This window comes from Canis lupus, chromosome 27 (genome assembly GCF_003254725.2).
Source record: "Canis lupus dingo isolate Sandy chromosome 27, ASM325472v2, whole genome shotgun sequence".
NCBI classification, from domain to species: Eukaryota; Metazoa; Chordata; class Mammalia; order Carnivora; family Canidae; genus Canis; species Canis lupus.
The window spans coordinates 31,337,663-31,357,553 of record NC_064269.1 but is presented as its reverse complement, the minus strand read 5'-3'; the positions used below and the strand labels follow the sequence as shown (position 1 = coordinate 31,357,553).

Sequence of the window (19,891 nt, the reverse complement as noted above, 5' to 3'; positions counted from 1 at the left end):
GCGTACCAACCTTAACTCACCATGAATAATTTCTCTAACATTTTTTTTTTTTACTTTCGAATAGTGCTTTTTTTTTTTTTTTGAAGATGTTGGTTTTGATCAAGTTAGGCATGATTTATGTGACTTGCACTGTTTAAGTCACAAATGTTTTCTTTGACCAAGTTGAATATAAATTAGGCTTATACTGCTTAAGGTAGAACTGCCTGTCTTGAGGAAAATTTAAAAAATGGATTTAAAAGACCTATAATAATATAGACCTTAAAGGTTATCCTTTGTGTATGAAGAGGACACTAGCAAATTTCTGTCAGTGATGCTGAGGATTGAAAATAGATTTTATCATATCAATAATTTTTTACAATATTTTTCTGTTGAATTCCCCTTATCACCAGTGTCACAAGTTTGTAAAATGACTCACCAGGTTTATAGGTATAAACTAGAAACAGAATGAAACCAGTGGGCCCTCGTGGATATAATCTTGGCCTCATTAACATCATTCTATCAGCAGCTAAACTAATGGGTCACATTAAAATAAGAAAAAATGCAATAATTGTCAGAAAAAGATGGATTTTAGACAATAAATACATTCTCTTTGGCTCCAACATGAAATATTACACCTGACTCCCTTCGGGATTTCCTAGGAAAGGAAGAAATTTGCTGCCAGAGCAAAGAATAAGAGTCAGGCACCAGCTCATACTTTACCCAAGGTCACCTTCACTCCCGCAAGATCCTAGGGAACAGTTTGAGCCTCTCATAATCCAACCTAAATTAAATGTAGAGATAGCCTTACAACTTTCCTTTCTGCCCATGTTCTGGGCCTTGTACTGAATTTCCTTATAAAATTAAGTTGGATTCCCCACTCGAATAAGAGAGACTTGAAAAGGAAAGAAGAGAAAAAAAAGAAGAGGACCAAATAGTTGAGTATAACCCTGGCAATGTTAGAAAGCTCTTAGAGGGTATTATAAAGCAAACAACCCTGTATTTACATAGGAGTAGAAAGTGATAGCAAGAGGATGTTCTGTAACTAATATTCACATGGCCATTTATATCATATAAAGTGTTTTGTGCATGTTCTCTTAAAGCTCATTTGCTCTTCATAAATCATTGAGGTCTTCCCACCCCTGCCTTTGATGAGCTGGACTATATTTGATTTTTTTTTTTAAGATTTTATTTATTTATTCATGAGAGACACAGAGAGAGGCAGAAACATAGGCAGAGAGAGAAGCAGGCTCCCTATGGGGAGCCTGATGGAGGACTCAATCCCAGGACCCCAGGATCACACCCTGAGCCAAAGGCAGACACTCAAACACTGAGCCACCCAGGTACCCTTGTATTTGATATTTTGACTAGTAAGGGCCTTTATTTGTTTGCTAGAGCTGCCATAACAAAATATCACAGATTGGGTGGCTTAACCAACAGAAACTTATTTTCTTACAGTTCTCAAGACTGAAAGTCCAAGATGAAGGTATCAGCAGGTTTGGTTTCTTCGAAGCCTTTCTCCTGGGCTTACAGGTGGCCACATTCCAGCTGTATCCTCACTTGGTTTTTTTGTTTCCACTCATCTTTGGTGTCTCTTTGCCTATATTTCCTGTTCTTGTAGGAACACCAGTCAGGTTGGATTGAGGTCCACCCACGCTTCATTTTATTTATTTATTTATTTATTTATTTATTTATTTATTTGAGTTCAATTTGCCAACATACAGCATAACACCCAGTGCTCATCCCATCAAGTGCCCCCGTCAATGGTCAATGCCCGTCACCCAGTCACCCCCACCCCTGCCCACCTCTCTTTCCACCACCCCTTTTTCGTTTCCCAGAATTAAGAGTCTCATGTTCTGTCTCCCTCTCTGATATTTCCCACTCATTTTCTCTCTTTTAACTTACCTCTTGAAAGGCCCTATCTTCAAACACATTCACATTTTTGAGGTGCTGGGGGTTAAGACTGCAAGATAGGAATTTTGGGGAACACAATCATCCCATAATAGAGGTAGAGACCAATAAAAAGGCTTTTGCATGTCACTGCATTCCCTATCATATGAAGTTGCCTGAACAATATTTTAGCCACTACTCCCTTTTGGTCTTCTGCCTGAGGATGGGAAAGAGGAATTATCTAAATCATACTAGGCTAAGGAGTTTAGCTGACTTTGCCTTCTTATGAGAGGAGATAGATAACAGAAGGGGAAAAACATCAACCAGCTTCTGTCAAGAATTTCCACACTTCTGCTCTACCAAACGGGAAGGAGTACTCTAACCCTGTACTGTACAATTGAAATATAATGAGAACTATATATGAAATTTTAAATTTTCTAGTACCACATTACAAAATGCTAAAAAGAGAGAGATGAAACTGAGTCTAATATACCTTATTTAACCAAATATATCAAAGTAATATCACCCTAACATGTAATTGATATGTGAACCTTATTTAACCAAATATATCAAAGTAGTATCATCCTAACATGTAATTGATATGTGAAATTATAAATGAGATATCTTTATTCTTATTTTATGCCAAGCCTTCAAAATTCAGCCTGTATTTCCCTTTTTTAGCTCCTTTCAATTTATACTAGCCACATTTCAAGTTCTCAGTAGCTACATGTGGCTAATAGCTACTGTGTTGGACAGTACAGTCCTAACATTTTAATACATTTCCTGGGGCAGATGTTGTCTTGAGTAGTGAAATTTAATTAGAAGCCCTTTCCAATCCAATTACACCTCCACTTATGAAATATTGCAGTGCTTTTCTTTGTTTCCCTTGGACTAGCTGAGTGAAAATTCTCTCCAGTACATCTAAGAAAATATACCTATCACAAAGATCCTAACCAGTCCCCAAGCAGATGATTTGTGAATGTTATTCATTGACCTATAGAGCTAATATGCATATGTCTTTCAGAAAAGGATACAGTGGTAATGGGGAAAGTGACCTTGGCATAATCTGTTGCCCTTATTTATCACCTGAAAAGAAAATTCTGTCACGTGGCTGCTCAAGGGTCCCAACCCCTTTGGAGATCTTCCTGAGGATCCTACTTACCACGTAGATCCATACTTTTAGGCAGACCCACAGAAACCATTCCTCTAGTATCCAAGTCACATTCTTTGGGCCACTGAGAACACTTGTAATTCATGAGTCTTTGACTCTGCCACAGAAAGCTGATAATTTTACCAATTTGATCACTGTAGAAAAGACAGAGGACATCAAAATTTAACTCCAATGTGTCTGGTCTTGCCTGATGCTTAAATACTAATACCTCTGACTACTTAATCTTGACTATGGTTTAAATCAGTCAATAGAGGGATGTCTGGGTGGCTCAGAGGTTGAGCATCTGCCTTCGGCTCAGGACGTGATCCCAGGATTCTGGGATTGAATTCCACGTCAGGTTCCCCCCGCAGGGAGCCTGATTCTCTGCCTATGTCTCTGCCTCTCTCTCTCTGTGTGTGTCTCTCATGAATAAATAAATAAAATCTTAGAAATAAATCAGTCAATAGATAATATTTATTGAACAGTTGCAGGTGGCTAGTTTAAGGTGAAAGCAAAATAACACATGGTCCCTATTCTTAAAGAATCTATTAGGACCTAGAAGAATCAGGACTTTGCTCACATAGATCAAATAGGGTAATTAATAGAAGGTCAGCGAAGAGATAGATCATCAAGAGACAGAGTCAACAGATAAGGCTTCAGGGAGAAGGAAAGACTTTTTCTTGATCTCAGGATGATCCAAGGAGAAGAAAAAGTACACGGAATTGAGAAAGAGTACTGCTGGTATGAGAAAATTGGCTCTACCAAGGCAAGCATTTCTGATTCGAGAGGGATGGTGGTGAAGCTGTGTGGATAAAATGTGGCCCATGTGAGTAGGATCTTTAAAACTTGGCATATTTAGGTTTGGTGCAATAGACATCGATCACAATAGATTATTACACAGATAGGATTTAACATGAGCAAAGTGGTATTTCAAGATTATTTAAGTCCTGGTTGACAAATGAAGAAAGAACTGATTAAAAGCAGGAAAAGGGATTAAGAGGCTGTTGTAAATGATTGATAAAGTGGATGACAAAAGCCTGAACATGCAATATAATAAAAAGAATGGATAAAAGGAAGAGATGACAAGAATTATTTAAAAATATGCTGTCTAGGGTCTGAGAAGCCAGAGGAGAGCCTCAAACAAGGAAAGGATGGTAGTGCTCTTTAGGAAGCCCAGATGGTAGGTGATTGCAAATACATATGTAAAAAAGTTGGAGCTGGAGATTAGGACTTGGGCAACGTTCATATTGGATAGCTAAACTGAGTTTATCTAACCATCAGGAAAAAGAAATACACTAATATCCTAGGGAATCTAATCAGTTCAGGAGACTCACGGTGAGGGGCATTTCTGTCATGTGTGATTTGAAAAGAGAAATAACCAAGGTTCAGCCTAAAAATCATCCATCTCTGCCCCAGACAACCTCACATTTGCCTCCAAAGATTCAAGATCTGCACAAGTCAGAATCATTGGAGGACCTACCCTCTCTGACTCATACCTAGTGACAGTTATAAAGGATGAGGGAAATGGAAGCTGACCCCATGTTTCATCAACAGTTTTCATCAGAGGGGAAGTGAGACAGTACAACATTTGGAGGAGTATATGATTCATTGCAAATGAGAAAGGGGTCCTGACATCTGTTGTAAATTATGCCCACCCAAGACTAAACCCCTCTCTTTCCTCCTTCAACTTTTCTGCTTAACCTCATCAAGTTGCCTCTGAAAAGAAAAGAATGTTTCTTTTTTTAGTTGGGCACAAAATTTAAGTTGCCTGTGATAAATCAGGTGAAGAATGGTTCCAACATACTACCTGGTTCTGAATAGGGCCATGATGATGATATTCTAGAAAGAAGTTCCAAACCTACCCACACAAAGATGCCCACATGTCAAAGAAGTGAAATGGCCTCGAGGGCTTCTTCAAGCACTACTGAAATCCAGGAACTAGAGAACAGACTTTGGGAGCATGGGACAAATAATTTAAAAAAAACAAATCCAAGTAACAGGCAAACAGCAGGGATAGTTGTCTGACAGGGACATTCACGTGGGCAAAGTATGATGTTCCATGAACCTGACAGCTAGATATAATATGTCCAAACAAGTGATGTTGAGGAGGTCTGACAGGATAACAGGGACTCTGGCTGCTGTGCTGGGGTTCACGCATAGTGCTTTGAGTACTGGAGGAATTCAAGGGGGAGATAACACCCAAATGACAGGGCATGGGGAGGAGAGAAGAAGAGATTGAGGAGTATGGGAACAAGACACAAGGCCACTCCCTAACACTGAGGAACAAGCAGGGGTTTGGTCTTAGGCCAACAAATCCCTTGACTCACTTACTGGAAATGAGTATGAAGGGGCACCGTTTATTTGACTAATGTACTAATTTATTGATCACGATTAATGTCTAAAAGAATATGATAAAGAAATCAGTCCCCTAAACATTTTATTAACTATCCAGTCTCCTTCCATGAATCCTTTTCTTAAAAAAAAAAAATCGTATCTATTTAGCTTTACCACTCTTAATTTTGACTATATTTTCAAGAAAGCCATTCCTCTGACTAAATTATTCCAAATGGTCTCCAGAAAAGGAAGACAGGTTTTTGGCTGAGTACCAGACTGGATGTCTCCATTAGGTGGAAGCAAACCATTTTCATTTGTGTTAGCCATTTAAGTACAGATTTTTGTTTCTCTTGCAGAAAGTTATGTCTTATTAGGGCAGTGTAGCTCCAGTGCAGATGAAACAAAAACTATTAATAGATTATGTATATATAATAAAGCTGAAGTAGAAAACAGAAGTGTTCCAAAAAGAGAAGTATAAAGTGGAAGGGAGAGAAGAAGGCAAAATATTCTGTCTTCCAAGTTAGGTGACAACTGTGTTTGGACATATTTCAAAGCAATATAAAATTTCGATGGTGCTATTAACTACCTGTGTTTGGGTTGGATTTTTTTTTTTTTTGGTCTATTTTATCCTGCCAATCAATGAAAGAAGAAAGGATGCATTAAATTAAATGAAATTTTTAAAACTCTGTCTTTGCTCAGAACCAGCTCCTCCAAAATCCCTGTTTGCCGTGAATAAAACCCAGACTTCAGTGACTTTGCTGTGGGTGGAGGAGGGAGTGGCTGATTTCTTTGAAGTCTTCTGTCAACAAGTTGGCTCTAGTCAAGAAACAAAACTCCAGGTACTGTACATTTTTATTCTTTGTCTGAGTTCATTTTGGTTAAGGCTAATTATCTGAGTAAATCGAAGTATTTTATTTGTTTACAGTACAGAAAATGGAAAGTGTTCATTTGCCCTTTTGTGTTTCAGTAACAGAAATTAACAATAGGCTTACAGCAAGCCTTAAATATAAGAACCAATCTGCCAAATTGCAAAGTTTAGTTTCATCTTTGCATTTATCTTTTGTCCCTAACCCCTAGTCACTCCGGGTCATACTGAGAACTGAAATGGATTCATTTTTCCTATTGCCATTAAATCGATCAAAGGGATAGACACTGCCATATAAAATACAGTTTAACAAATATGAACTGATTGCCAGTTATGTGAAAGGCACTATGTGTGATACAAATGGCAGAATCAAAAAAAAAAAAAAACAAATGGCAGAATCAATACTTGGCTTTAACATTTTTTTCGTGCAGTTATAGATATTACATCAGTCTAGAAATAATTAAAGTAAAATGCAAGTGCCATAGAGAGATCCATTCTACTAAGAGAATTTAAAGAAGGGACTATTTCTAGTCAGTAAGGAGGACAATTTTGCTTGGGAAAATGAAGGCTGAGAGAAATGATTGTTAAAGCTTTAGAATCGTAAATAGCAGATAAAATTACTGCTGAGTTATTCACCAGGTCAAACTGAAGGAAAGGAAAGAGATGAACCAGTAGCTCCAAATGTAACAAAGCCACCAGAATAAAATATTTTTCAGCCAGGCATGGAAGGAAAAGGTCAAGTTTGTGAGGGATGTCACAAAATCCAGTGTACAGACTAATTCTATGAACATGAATAATTGATGCTTTTTAATAATGCAGTTCATAAGATTGAAAAGAAGAAAGGATTTCTGGGAGTGGGAATCTTTTCATACGAGTGTTAAGATAATTTGCTTTGATTTCTTTCCCCTTTTGATATTTTCTTGTACAAACTTATCTCTTTTTGATCTATACTGAGCAGCTTATCTTTTTTTTTTTTCTATTCTAAGAATGCTTTATGGAAATAACTGCTTTGCCAGTAGCGGATTTTCTTCTCTGCAGCTATAGTAATGTCTTCCCCTAAGAAAACAATGGTTATGCAGCAACTACAATGAGAGTCTTGCTAGCAAAAGTCTTTCCTTTAGAACCATTCTTTTATAGAACAGTAAAAGAGGTAGAATTGGAAATAAGTGCTGATGTCTCTCTTTTATTTAGGCAGGAGTGTTTCACATCCCTGTTTTGAAAAAGAATGTTATGCTGGCTCATCTTTTTATATTGTACTGTGGTACTTGTCACTGGTCTAACCATTAGCCCATCAAACTAACAATCTGTTCAGCTCAAGAATAGTTTAATATTAAATGCTTTTGAGAACACAAAGTCGCTGTGCCTTTGGTGGATGCTGTTTAAAAGCTGAGAAAGCAGGGCACCTGGGTAACTCAGTGGTTGAGCGTCTGCCTTTGGCTCAGGTGGTGATCCCGGGGTCCTGGGGTTGAGTCCCACATTGGTTCCCTGTGGGGAGCATGCTTCTCCCTCTGCCTATGTCTCTGCCTCCCTCTCTGTGCCTCTCATGAATAAATAAATAAAAATAAAATCTTTTTTTTAAAAAAAGCTGAGAAAGCAGACAAAGGGGGTAGTGTCCTTAATATACAAAGAGCAATTACAAATAGAAAAAAAATAAAGACCAAGAACCCAAAACAAGTATTTCATAGAAAATAAACACAAAGATTCTTAAACATATGAAAAGATAATCAAGCTCACTAGCAGTGAAAGAAATGCCAAATAAATCTACAATGAGGTGCAATTTCCACTAATAAGATTGGAAAAACTCAAAGAGTTTACAAATATATTGGATTGGAAGGAGAGTAGGGGAGAACAGGTGTTGTCACACATTGATGGCAGCAGGATAATATGGAAAATTATAGAAGACAATTTGTCAGGGTGCCTGGGTGGATCAGTTCGTTAAGTGTCTGCCTTTGGCTCAGGTCATAATCTCGGGCCCCTGGGATCTAGCCCCCACTTCTGGCTCCCTACTAGGTAAGGAATTTGCTTCTCCCTTTCCCTCTGTCATGTACACTTGTGCTCTCTCTCTCTCTCTCTCTCTCAAATAAATAAATAAAATCTTTAAAAAATGAAAAATAAAAAAGAAGACAATTTGTCAATAGCTTTCTAAATGAAAAACATAAAACTTTTGGACTCATCATTCAACTGCTGGGAATATGAATACCCATATATATGTGTACATTCATGTGCATGCACACACACACTGGTTTTGTGTATGAATATGTATGTGTATATATGCATCACATATAAATATATTAAGCGAGTGTGTGCCCATATATGTTTGTTTCCATAACCTAAAATTATGTTCACTGTAGCATTGTTTGTAATAGCAAGAAATCAGAGACAACTGAAACATTCCTCAGTAGGAGACTGGTTTAATAAAGTATGACCTTTCAGTGAATGTCTACACAGCACTTAGGAATAAATCAGCTTCTCTGTGCTGATGTGAAAATAGCACCAAAATACACTAATAACCAGGTAAAATATAAGTAGCATGATGTGTAAACTACATTATCACTTAGGTTTTGTTTAGTTGTATCTAATGTTTTTACATCCATAAAATATAGATGGGAAGGGAAAAAATCCCTAATAACCACAGCTCCTTCCATAGAAGAGAACTGGATACATACAAGACAGGAAAAGAAGGAAATGTTTTTCACTGTTATCCTTCTGCATCTTTTAAATGTTTTCTTCTGCTTGTATATTAACCACTCAGCTCTGAAAAAGACTCTAAAAAAAAGCCAAATAGATGAAGATGATATAACATCCATCTTATGTTCTGCATCTCCAGGAACCGATTTCTGTTTCTTCTCACGTTGTGACCATCTCCAGCCTTCTTCCTGCCACTGCCTACAACTGTAGTGTCACCAGCTTCAGCCACGACAGCCCCAGTGTCCCCACATTCATAGCCGTCTCAACAATGGGTAATTACTTGAGTTCGTGGGATCTGGTGTCTTTGGAAAATTTACCTTTCCAGGTTTTCCTTCCATTTTCTTTTCAAATATATGTACTTTATCCTTTCAATAGAACCATGTTCCACTGAAGCAGTCCAGGCTTCGGAGTCAGGGAAACTTTCACTGCACTTACTATCTATGTGATTTAGGGAACCATATTTATTGTCTCTGGACCTCTGTGTTTTCATCTGTAAAACTGGAATCGTAATATACGTACCTCGTTGAACTGTTCTGAAGCATAGAAATGAGGTGTATAAAGCCTTAACACACGCTGGTGAGCGCTAACTGCTACCATCAGACCCACGGTCCTCATCTGCCTCTCCAGCAGTAACCACAGTGTCCTGATGGACTCAGGCTCATCTGTGGTCGCCTTGACCCTTAGCCATCACTGATCAACCAATGACAGTACTAAATTCCTGAATTAAAGCAGGAAAGTTTCCATTAAGGCAAACTACAAGTGGGGAAATTTGCAATTAATGAAAGGTCTAGAATAATGGTGCTTCTTTTTTCTTCTTCTGAGTTAATATTATACGTGTTACTCCCCCATTTGTTGGGGTCTGACTCTGCAACCTGAGACCCTCCATGAAGTCACCTGTAATATAACTACTCTCAGTGTCACATGATCCCTTTACTGGTTTTTTTTTTTTTTTTTTTTTTTTTTTCATTTCTGGCACATTCGTCATGTATTTAGCCACTCTATTCAGTGATGACTAGACTGGCCTTTTGTTTGTTTTCTGTTTTAAATTTTTATTTTTCCAGAAAAGAGGACAAAAATGGACCTGAAAAGTGTATTAGTGGTCTCTCACCTCTATGTCCTTGTACATCATCCTAAGTATCCTTTCCTGCTCACTGTTCCTTATCATTACTAGAGCAACCCAGTGAAACAGGTGATATTATTCAGCTTATTTACAAGTGAGGAAAATGAGGCCCAGAGAGACAGACAAAATAGCTTCTCCAAATGGCAGTCAGTAGTCAAATGAACTTGAAAAAGATCTCCTGACCAAGAGTCTAATGTTCTTTCTGTTCAATTACTCTGCTGGTGAACAGGAGTCGTGCTGGCCCAAATAGGCCATGGCAAATACAGAAAGTCTTAGAGACTGAATGTACCGGCCAGTTCTGTGTTTTTATGATCAATGCAGAGGATGGTATCATGATGCCTTTTTCTGGTCCGTCTCTGGTTAGGAGTTTTACAAAAACATTTGACATGTATTCCCTCTTTTAATACCTCGCTCTTCCATGTAGGGTGATGAACTGCACAATGTGCAGGTGCCGTAGCAGTCCTCGTATCAAGTACCTGGAAGGGACGCAGTCCCTCATCTTAAGGGCCCCACAACTTACTAATAGGTTTGATCTCTTGAGTTGTGCAGATGGAAAACCTCTCAACATATGGTTACAGATCATCAGAATGCCTGCTGCTAGCGACGTGTTAAGTGCTGCGGCAGATGGTAGCTCGCTAATGCCTTTTTCATACACGTTATTAGTTGTGAGCGAAATATACAGTTGTGCTTTCTGACTTTAAAGTCAGAGGCGTAAAATGAAAACCAGACACTCTCTAAACTTCTGGAAATATTAAACAGTAATAATACATGATGATGACTTCTAGATTTTTTTAAATTTTCAAATGAATTTAACTATGGTACAGGCATTATTCATAGTTTATAGTTTTCCTTTATAAGAACATTCTGAATGTAAGACTTTGATGGATTCATTGTGCCAAGCACCTGAACACCATTTGTCAGTCTACTTTACTAGGTTATATTTGACCAGGAGGAGGTCATTGTCAGCTTGGAGGAACATCATTGTTGCTGTTATTGTCATCATTACAAGTCCAGTGCTGTTGAAAATCAATGGAAAATGATGAGCGGTTCTGTTAATTTCATGTAATGAAAATGCATGGTTTTTCTCTTTAGTTACAGAAATGAACCCCAATGTGGTAGTCATCTCAGTGCTGGCCATCCTCAGCACACTGTTAATTGGACTGCTGCTCGTGACCCTTATCATTCTTAGGAAAAAACATCTGCAGATGGCAAGGTAAATTTGGTTGCTCTTTTACCCAAGGGCTTTAAAATATATTAATTTATCCTACAAGTCTGCTTTTGCAGACCTAAATTGTATAGCAGTAAGTTCAATTTCAGTTTTCAGTGTCTGTTCTGTGTGTTTTCTAAGTAGACCTTTAAATATTATTTGAGGAAACATTGCCACTGAAATGACCATGCAGAGGATTGTTTACACTGATTCAGACAGCTTACTCTCAATCTTGTCGTTTTAGGAAACCCATACAAAGGGATCCATTAATGCAATGGATTATTTCAAACAGATTTTGGAGTAAAATAAAGATCTCTGGCTACTCAGTATGATTGATAAAAGGAATGAATATAAGGGACCATAGGAAAGAAAAAAAAATCCCTCTCTTCATCAGTTCTGCCAAAGCTGTTTTATCAGAAGACATTTGTAGGGTTTATGATTAGGTCCATTTGAGGTCCCCTATTAGTTTTGTTCCTACTACTCAGAGTTCAGGCAGTTCTCATTTTTCTTGCAGCTAGAAGAGACTTCTGATTTATGATTTTAGTGATTCCCTATTCCTTTGGCCACTGATGCATTTCTTATCAAAGCACTTTCTCAAGTACTTTCCGTGGTCCCCCATATTATCAGAACAATCCATCAATTCTCTTAAAAACTGTTGCTTAGTCGAGTACTACTGGGCTTGGGAAATTTGATTTGAATTTATTTTTACTCAGCGTTAGCCTGCTGAACTGTCAATCAACATCCTTCTTCTTTCTCAGAGCTCTATCATTTACCTGTTCAAAAATAAATTTATCCATCCAATAATGATCTAATCAGTGTCTTAGATGGCACAATTAAGTAAAAATTAGACATCCAAGCTGTCCACTAGGAACTTAGAATGTAGCTGGAGATATATACAGAAATGAATATATTTAAAGGTATAAACTGGCCTGCCCCAGAAAGGAGATAAAAGTAGTAATCTATGAATATAGAGAAATTAGTTCTGAATATGAAAATCAAGATTTTGAATGTTGGCATTTAAACAAACCTTAGAAGTATAGGGAGGAAGATGGCCAGAGTAGAGAGCTGTAAAATTACACTCCTTGGGATCAAATCCTAATTTACAATCTATGTAACCTTGTGCAGTCCACTGAAACTTCATTCATTCATTTAATAAATATTAATGCACACCTGCTGTGGGTCAGACCCTTCCAGATGGTTGGGATACGACAGTACATAAAACCGACAATAATTTCTGCCTTCATGGAGCTCATAGTCTAATGGAGGAGATAGACAATAAATAACACTGATAAAAGTAAAAAGATTGCTTGGTATGTTAGCAGACAGTAAGAGAAAAACAACAGAGCAGAGTAAGGGAAATTAGCAGTACAGGTATGGAAATTAGCAATACAGGTATGTGTAGTATAGACAGGAGCTCTGAGAGGTGCATAGGTCTCACTGAAAGGATGATATTTGGGAAAACATTTGAAGAACATGAGGAGAGTTAGCCACGTGTTTTCTGGTGGAAGGGTATGCCCAGTAGAGGGAAGAGCCAGTGTAAAGGCCCTGAGGTAGGAACATGTTCAAACAGTAACAGGAAGGTTAGTGCAGCTGAAGCAGAGGAAATGAAGGCAGGAATAGCAGGAGATGATGTCAGATCACACAGAGGTTTGTAAGCTCTAATAAAGACTTTTGCTTTTATTCTGAGTCAAGCCATTTCAGAACTTGGGGCAGAAGAGATGACTTACATTAGAGAACAGTCTGTGTTTAGGCAAAGCAGGCTTATTGACGGAGGCAGCCATTACAGTATCCCAAGCAAGAGATGGTAACGGTTTAGTCTAAGGTCATGCAATAAAGGTAGGGAGAAATGATCAGATTCTGGATATATTTTTTAAATAGAGGCATTTGCTAAGGGGATTTGTTAACAGATTGCATGTGAAATGAAAATGAAGAAGGCTTAAAAGTGACTCCAAGATTTTTGGTCTTAGCAACCGAAAGGATGGAGTTGCCATTAACAGAAATAGGAAATTGCAGATGAGGATTTCAGAACTGGGGGTGGGGGGGGTGGGGAGCAGGGAATGTTAAGACTTTGGTCTTGGAAATGTTAAGTTTAAGATGACTGCAAGTGTAGGTGTGGAGTAGGCAACTGAACATGAAAGTCTGGTATTCAGGAGCAAAGTCTGAGTTGAAGATCTAAATTTGGGAGTTATTAGCATATAAGTGCTATTAAAGCTACAGACTGGATGAAATTCTCCATCACTGGAGGGAGAGCATGTAAATGAGGGAAGTAGACCCTGGATTAGCACCAGGACAATCTAATATTGAGATTTTCAGGGAGGAAAAAAAAAAAGATAAGAGCAAAGGAGACTGGCCGGAGGCATCCGGGGGAGCTCAAGAAAAACTAAGAGTATGAATGTATAAAAAAACTAAGAGTAAAGAATGTATATCAAGAAGAAATGAGAATAGCCCCTGCATTAGTGGATGGTTAGGAGCAATAATGCTGTAATTGGGAAGCATGCAACAAATGTTAACTTGTAATAGTAATCGTGGACGGGGTGGTAGTAGGTGTGGTAATGGAAATCATGGCATATATGGGGGTACTATCACTACAGGAGTGTTCTTTGTGGTGCATACAGCAAGATACTTAGAAGTAGTTCTACTTCAGCCAGCTGGCCATCAGAGCAGAGATTCTTAATATTTTTTGTGCCGTGATCCTTTCTGGCATTCTGAATAAGCCTGTGGCGCTCTTCCAAGAATAGTACTTTCTTTTTAAGTTCATGAAATGAAATACATAGGATTAAGAAGAAATTACTTGTATTAAAATATAGTAATCAGAGTATTTAAAAAGCAAATTCATTACATGCTTTTTTATTAACATGTTAGATAATATGTAGTAGGGTGTCTAATAACTCAAAATTTCATCAGAGTGATAAATGTGAACAATATTTCCATATCTGTAGCAGGTCCATTACAGAATAACATCTGCGGTTTCCATGGTTAGCAATCTCGCAAGTACTGATGATATTATTGTGGCTTGTTGCCTACTTTAATAATTAAAGTAATTGCTAAATTTCAGTTAGAGGTTGTGAAAACAAGATGTGCTTTCCCCCCAGTATGTTCATGGAGTCCTAAATTCTATCCTTGAACCCCAGAATAAGAACCCTTGAATTACAGGGCAAAGTAAATCTTATATATGGGAAATTGAGAGAGAAAAATTGATGATGGGTAGTGTATAACACAGCATGATATAGCAATATATTAGCATAATTTTCAAAGAAGAAAACTGTTTTTAGAACATTATAATAAAAGGCACCTGGGTGACACAGTGGGTTGGGGCTCTGCCTTCAGTGCAAAGTCGTCTTAAGACTCTCTCTCCCTCCACCTCTCCGCCCTGCGTGCTCTCTCGCTCATGCTCTCTCTCTAAAATAAATAAATAAATAAATAAATAAATAAATAAATAAATAAATAAATATTTAAAGAACACTGTAATGAGAACAGGCAGATAGCTAAAGTGATTAGCAGATGTGCCAATAGTGGCAAAATCTCTGCTTCAATTCCAAGTAAGTCAATCAATTTCATATTGGGGGAAGGAAATGAGATGCATGTGCCCCAGTGAGCTGTGTTATTTATCTGAGACGTTAGGCAAAGGTGAAGAAAGCATGAGAAGATGTTTAGCTTTGTCCTCCACTTCTGGGGAAAAAAAAATTAACAATATTTTCTACTGGAAGCTTAATTAGCAACCTTTTGTGTAAGAGGCACTGCATAAGCCAATCTGTTTCAATATGTATCACTCTTTTTACTCTCATTTCAAGTGATAAATCACATGGGCATCCCAACATGAGGGGAAAGTGTTGGGGGAAAAATAATCCAACTTGATCCATCATCATTTTAGAGAGGAAATCAAAATGCTTTAAGAACCACCCCACAAAGTATATGTGCTAAAAACAGAAAATCCTCAGTCTAGAAGGCTTTGTAAAAAATATTACATCCCAAGTAGTTCAAAGATTTGTGTTAGGATCATGAGTGCCCTTTGGAAAAGATTGTAAACCAAATCCTCTTGGCCTCAACTAACTTGATTAGAGCATGTGTAACCTTATGAAAAAATTTTTATCTTTCTATTTTGCATTGAACATGAAAGAGCAGCACATGGAACTTATATTAGCTTTTTTTAAAAAAAAAAATTTAATGCTATGATGATAAGCCAGTAAAAGCTTTCTTTTATGTCAAGGTCAAAGAGTGCTCTGTCAAGCAGTAACCTTGATTTTGTGGTTCCTTTCAAACAGGGAATGCGGAGCAGGAACTTTTGTCAATTTTGCATCTTTGGAGAGGGATGGAAAACTTCCATACAACTGGTGAGCATTACCTTGGAACAAGCCTCTAGATAGCTTAACTATTCTGTGTGTGCTCCTAACTTTATTTTACTATCTTTTGAGGATAAACGGTTTTGTCTGATTCTCCTTTCACAATTTCGGTGATAGCTGACTTTCAAGGGCTAGATTTTCTTCCCTGAATGTATTAGTATATATAGGTTTACGATAGTTATGAAGCAGAGAAATGTCTTAATCTGCTGAGAAAACGAGTCATTGCTTCTGTTCAAAATCACATAGACATATACAGCCCCAGGCCCTCAGCTCTAACACTTACAGGTAAATAAGTATCAAAGCCAGTAAAGTCCCATAGGAAAAACCCGCCTATTTTTCCCCCATGCTTGAGTATTAAGGACCCTTATTTGGAGAATTAAGAAAGCATTGTCAGGAGATTAAATTGCTTGACATTATACCTTAACAATGATACATGAGAATTACCAGTCCTATCCACTGCAACGGATACCCAACAAAACGGCTAATGAAGTAACCGTTTAATATAAAGCCAGAACTGCTTACATGGTCAGGTTGGTTTCTTTTGCAAGCCACCATGCAAAGCACATTAACTTAAACGTATGTATTTCATGTTAATCCTTGGCAAGTGATCTCTTTTTTCCCCTTGTTTTCCTAATTCCCTCAAATGGTGATCTTAAAGAAATAGATATCTGAGACTAGAAACTTTATGGAATCAATGAGGGAGGGAGGGCTTTAAATGGAATATAAATTCTGCTTAAGTGGAAAGTCTAGTTGACCTAGGATTCTTTTTAATAAGACAATATATTGTACTATTTTTTTTAATTTTAGCCTGAATGGGATTTTGCTATTAAACTATAACTAATCCAACTGTGAAGAAAGAGAACCCATAAACCCTCAATGGTAAAAAGTTAGTACACATTTCTAGGTTTGTTCAAATATATTAACACCCTTGCCAAGATGAAGAGACTGATTCACTGATCCTTGTATCTTGTCTGGCTCACCTTTTCAAAAGGCCCAGTCACAAAGCAGGGGAAAACAGCCCATCAAGGAACTAATCCAATACTTGGGACTCAGGATGGCTATGTATTGACTAACTACACAGTCACAATTGATAGAATATGGGAGACCAACTATAGGAGAGCTAAAGCAAAAGAAAATTCACTTCAGGACCTTTCTAGAAAATCTAGAAAATTCTGCTCCTGCTCTTGGCAAAGGCAGTTTTGCCAGCCCCAGCACTTTCTGGATGACAGAGTAGATATCTCAGTGGGAATTTATAGTATCTAAAGTGACAAGGTAACAGCATTCCCCCCCTTGTCCCCCCAACTATCAGAATAGCCATAGGTGCAGCCACAGGACATTTTAAAATCTACATTAACGAATCTTCTATGTGACATGTGGTATGAATACCTGAAATTGGATACTCAAACCATGCTTTTTATTTTTTTAAATTTTTTTAAATTTATTTATGATAGTCACAGAGAGAGAGAGAGAGAGAGAGAGAGAGGCAGAGACATAGGCAAAGGGAGAAGCAGGCTCCATGCACCAGGAGCCTGACGTGGGATTCGATCCTGGGTCTCCAGGATCGCGCCCTGGGCCAAAGGCAGGCGCTAAACCGCTGCGCCACCCAGGGATCCCCAAACCATGCTTTTAAAATCAACAGACTGAACTAGAAGTAAAGAACAACAAAATAAGTTTGTTCCCACTCAGCTCAGTATTAGTCAGATTATGGACCAGGCAGTTTCATGAGCTACTTGTCTTGAACAAATGATACCTGAGCATCTTACCATAGCTCTGTTTTTAGGGTTATTTTTCTGCAATGGTGTATTAATTAAAACTAAAAATAATATAGAATGTCACACCTAAGAGTGAATTTTATAAGAATGTGTCCCAGAGGCTTGAGGTCTTTACCAGAATCCATACAGGCGCAAATTGACCGTTGGTTGATATTTCCTCACACAAGCTGCTGTTAGCATCAAATGATGTTATAATGGTTCCTTAAAATAGTTTAAGCGTGGAAAGGGTAATAATATCCAAGAATAAGACTGGAGATAACTAATGAGGCATTTAAGAGCCTCGTTTAACTGAATGTAAAATGTAATCACCTAATAGCAGACTAATTGACACAAAATAAGTTGAAAGAAATATATCTGATTACAATACGGATGCGTGTGAAGAAAACTGGTGTTGGCAATATGATAGCACTTAAACCCTCACGTTTCAATTTCACAGAATGGAATAATATTTAATTGTAATTAAGATGCTTGTCATTTTAATTGATCCCAGTAGGTAATTTACTGATATCTGTTCACAGTTTATGTTACTAACTCTTGCCACTTTTTCATCTTTACATCTGTTATATCTATTAATGCTCACAGGCGTAGGAGTATATTTGCTTTCTTAACCCTGCTACCCTCATGTCTTTGGACTGATTATCTTTTGGCATTTTATATTAATCCTTGGTAAGTGATTTTTTTTTTACTCTTTACCTAACACAAAGTCTATAAAGTTAGCTCTCCAGAAGTAAAACCAAAAGGAAAAATTCTTTTTAATTATTTGATGTGTTTAGGCAACATCTAAAATTATTTATCATGTATTGAAATGGATTACAGTAGTTAATGGTACCAAGATGCTAACTAACTATAATGTTTTTCCAATTAAAATTTTCTTCTTGGGTTGTTCTTGGCAAGCTTTTCTTGCACTTATTACTAGTCATCTGTTTCTTCATTCAGTCAATGCATTGGCTTCTTATCTTTGTAAATGATGCTTCCTATTTTCCTTATCATCTCCATCCATTAGAGAGCTCCATGTTTCCAAAAAGGAAGAAATGCATTAAGGTAGAGAAGCCCATAATACTGTACTCTGTGTTTGGGGTCTTAGTGTTTTCATAGTAATGTTAATTCAATAAATATTGAACAACTGACTATTTGCAAGCCTCTTTGTATAATTATCTTACTTAATTGTCCCCACAACTCTACAGGAAGTATCATCAGCCCCATCTTAGAGACATAGAAATAGAGGTTTAATAAGACTATCTTAACAACATACTACTATATAGAAAATCCAAATTCTGACCCCAGGTATCTCTGAAACCTATTTTCTTCTGCAAAAAGCAGCTTCCTTTAAATTCTTATTTTCTTAACTTTTAAATCATTTTAATTATCAAATCTCAAAAAGTATCCTTTTCAGTTTGTTTAAAAGCTAATAACAATAATCTTGAAATCTGAGACTAACAAATCTAGGAGGACTATTTCCTTTCCTGAGGTGCAGGAAAAAAGGCAGTGGTTTCCTAACCAAAAACAAAAATCATTGTCCCGAGTATCCACAGTGTTTAGGTACTAAATTATGTACAGACGGATCCAGATATATGGACAACTTTAGAAGGACTCAGAAAAAAATCAATAAGAATAGTTCATGAACTGGAAAAATGACTCATGGGTGGGGAGAATGGGGGAAGAGTGAAAGATGAGACGCAATCTGTAGTTATTTATTCAAAAGAGAGTTGATCAAATGTTCTTTAGCTCCTCCAAGGACAGAATAAATATCTGTCAAAGTTAGGATTTAAAATTACAAAAAAGGACTTTCTCACAGTAGAGTTTGTTAATACCAGAATTTGTGGGGCTTTTTTTTTTTTTTTTTTTTTAGAGAGAGAGAGACTAGAGGAAAACTGTTGCAATATGGGATGTGTTAAATAATGAAGTCAGAAATGGGTCCTGGATGATGAGGACCCATTTGCTGTTATTCGAAGTTGGTTTTAGTAACATTTTTGGGTATAAGCCTTCATCATAGTCAACACAATATTTAAAGCATTTGACATCAGACAGTACTCAGGAGTGAGTAGTGCATATAAATTCCGTCTTGACCTTCAAAATATGCATCACTTTTCATTCAACATCTACTAATCATTCTGAAGTAGTCTACCTATCATCAGAATACTTGTAGCCAATACCCTTCAAGTACTCACCACAGATTTCAAACAAAAGAAAGATGCATTTGGAATCATATTAATTTTGCTACTTAATTCTCTGACTTTCCCACAGTTTTGTTTTTAAGCTTCTATCAGGCCTGTGCTTTTTTAAATTTTTTTAATTTTCATTTATTTATGGTAGTCACAGAGAGAGAGAGAGAGAGGCAGAGACACAGGCAGGCGGAGAAGCAGGCTCCATGCACCGGGAGCCCGATGTGGGATTCGACCCCAGGTCTCCAGAATCGTGCCCTGGGCCAAAGGCAGGCGCTAAACCGCTGCGCCACCCAGGGTTCCCTAGACCTGTGCTTTTTTGCATGTCTTTCTTAATAGGTCCTCCTGATGAACACATCTTCAAATTCCAACAACCTTTTCAAGGTC

At 37.5% G+C, this 19,891-nt stretch overlaps 1 protein-coding gene across 3 annotated transcripts in view; it reads left to right on the top strand.

Annotated features, from left to right (window-relative positions):
- The window catches only part of PTPRO (protein tyrosine phosphatase receptor type O), a 241,875-nt gene that overhangs the window by 186,178 nt on the left and 35,806 nt on the right, over positions 1-19,891 (top strand). For 2 of the 3 annotated variants that reach the window (XM_025455202.3, XM_025455201.3), the window contains exons 13-17: positions 6,050-6,189; positions 9,043-9,175; positions 11,116-11,236; positions 15,493-15,561; positions 17,925-18,008. In XM_025455202.3, coding sequence (XP_025310987.3) covers positions 6,050-6,189; positions 9,043-9,175; positions 11,116-11,236; positions 15,493-15,561; positions 17,925-18,008 — 547 coding nt within the window. The remainder of the gene's footprint in view (positions 1-6,049; positions 6,190-9,042; positions 9,176-11,115; positions 11,237-15,492; positions 15,562-17,924; positions 18,009-19,891) is intronic. The other variant, XM_035706991.2, reaches the window with a different exon arrangement.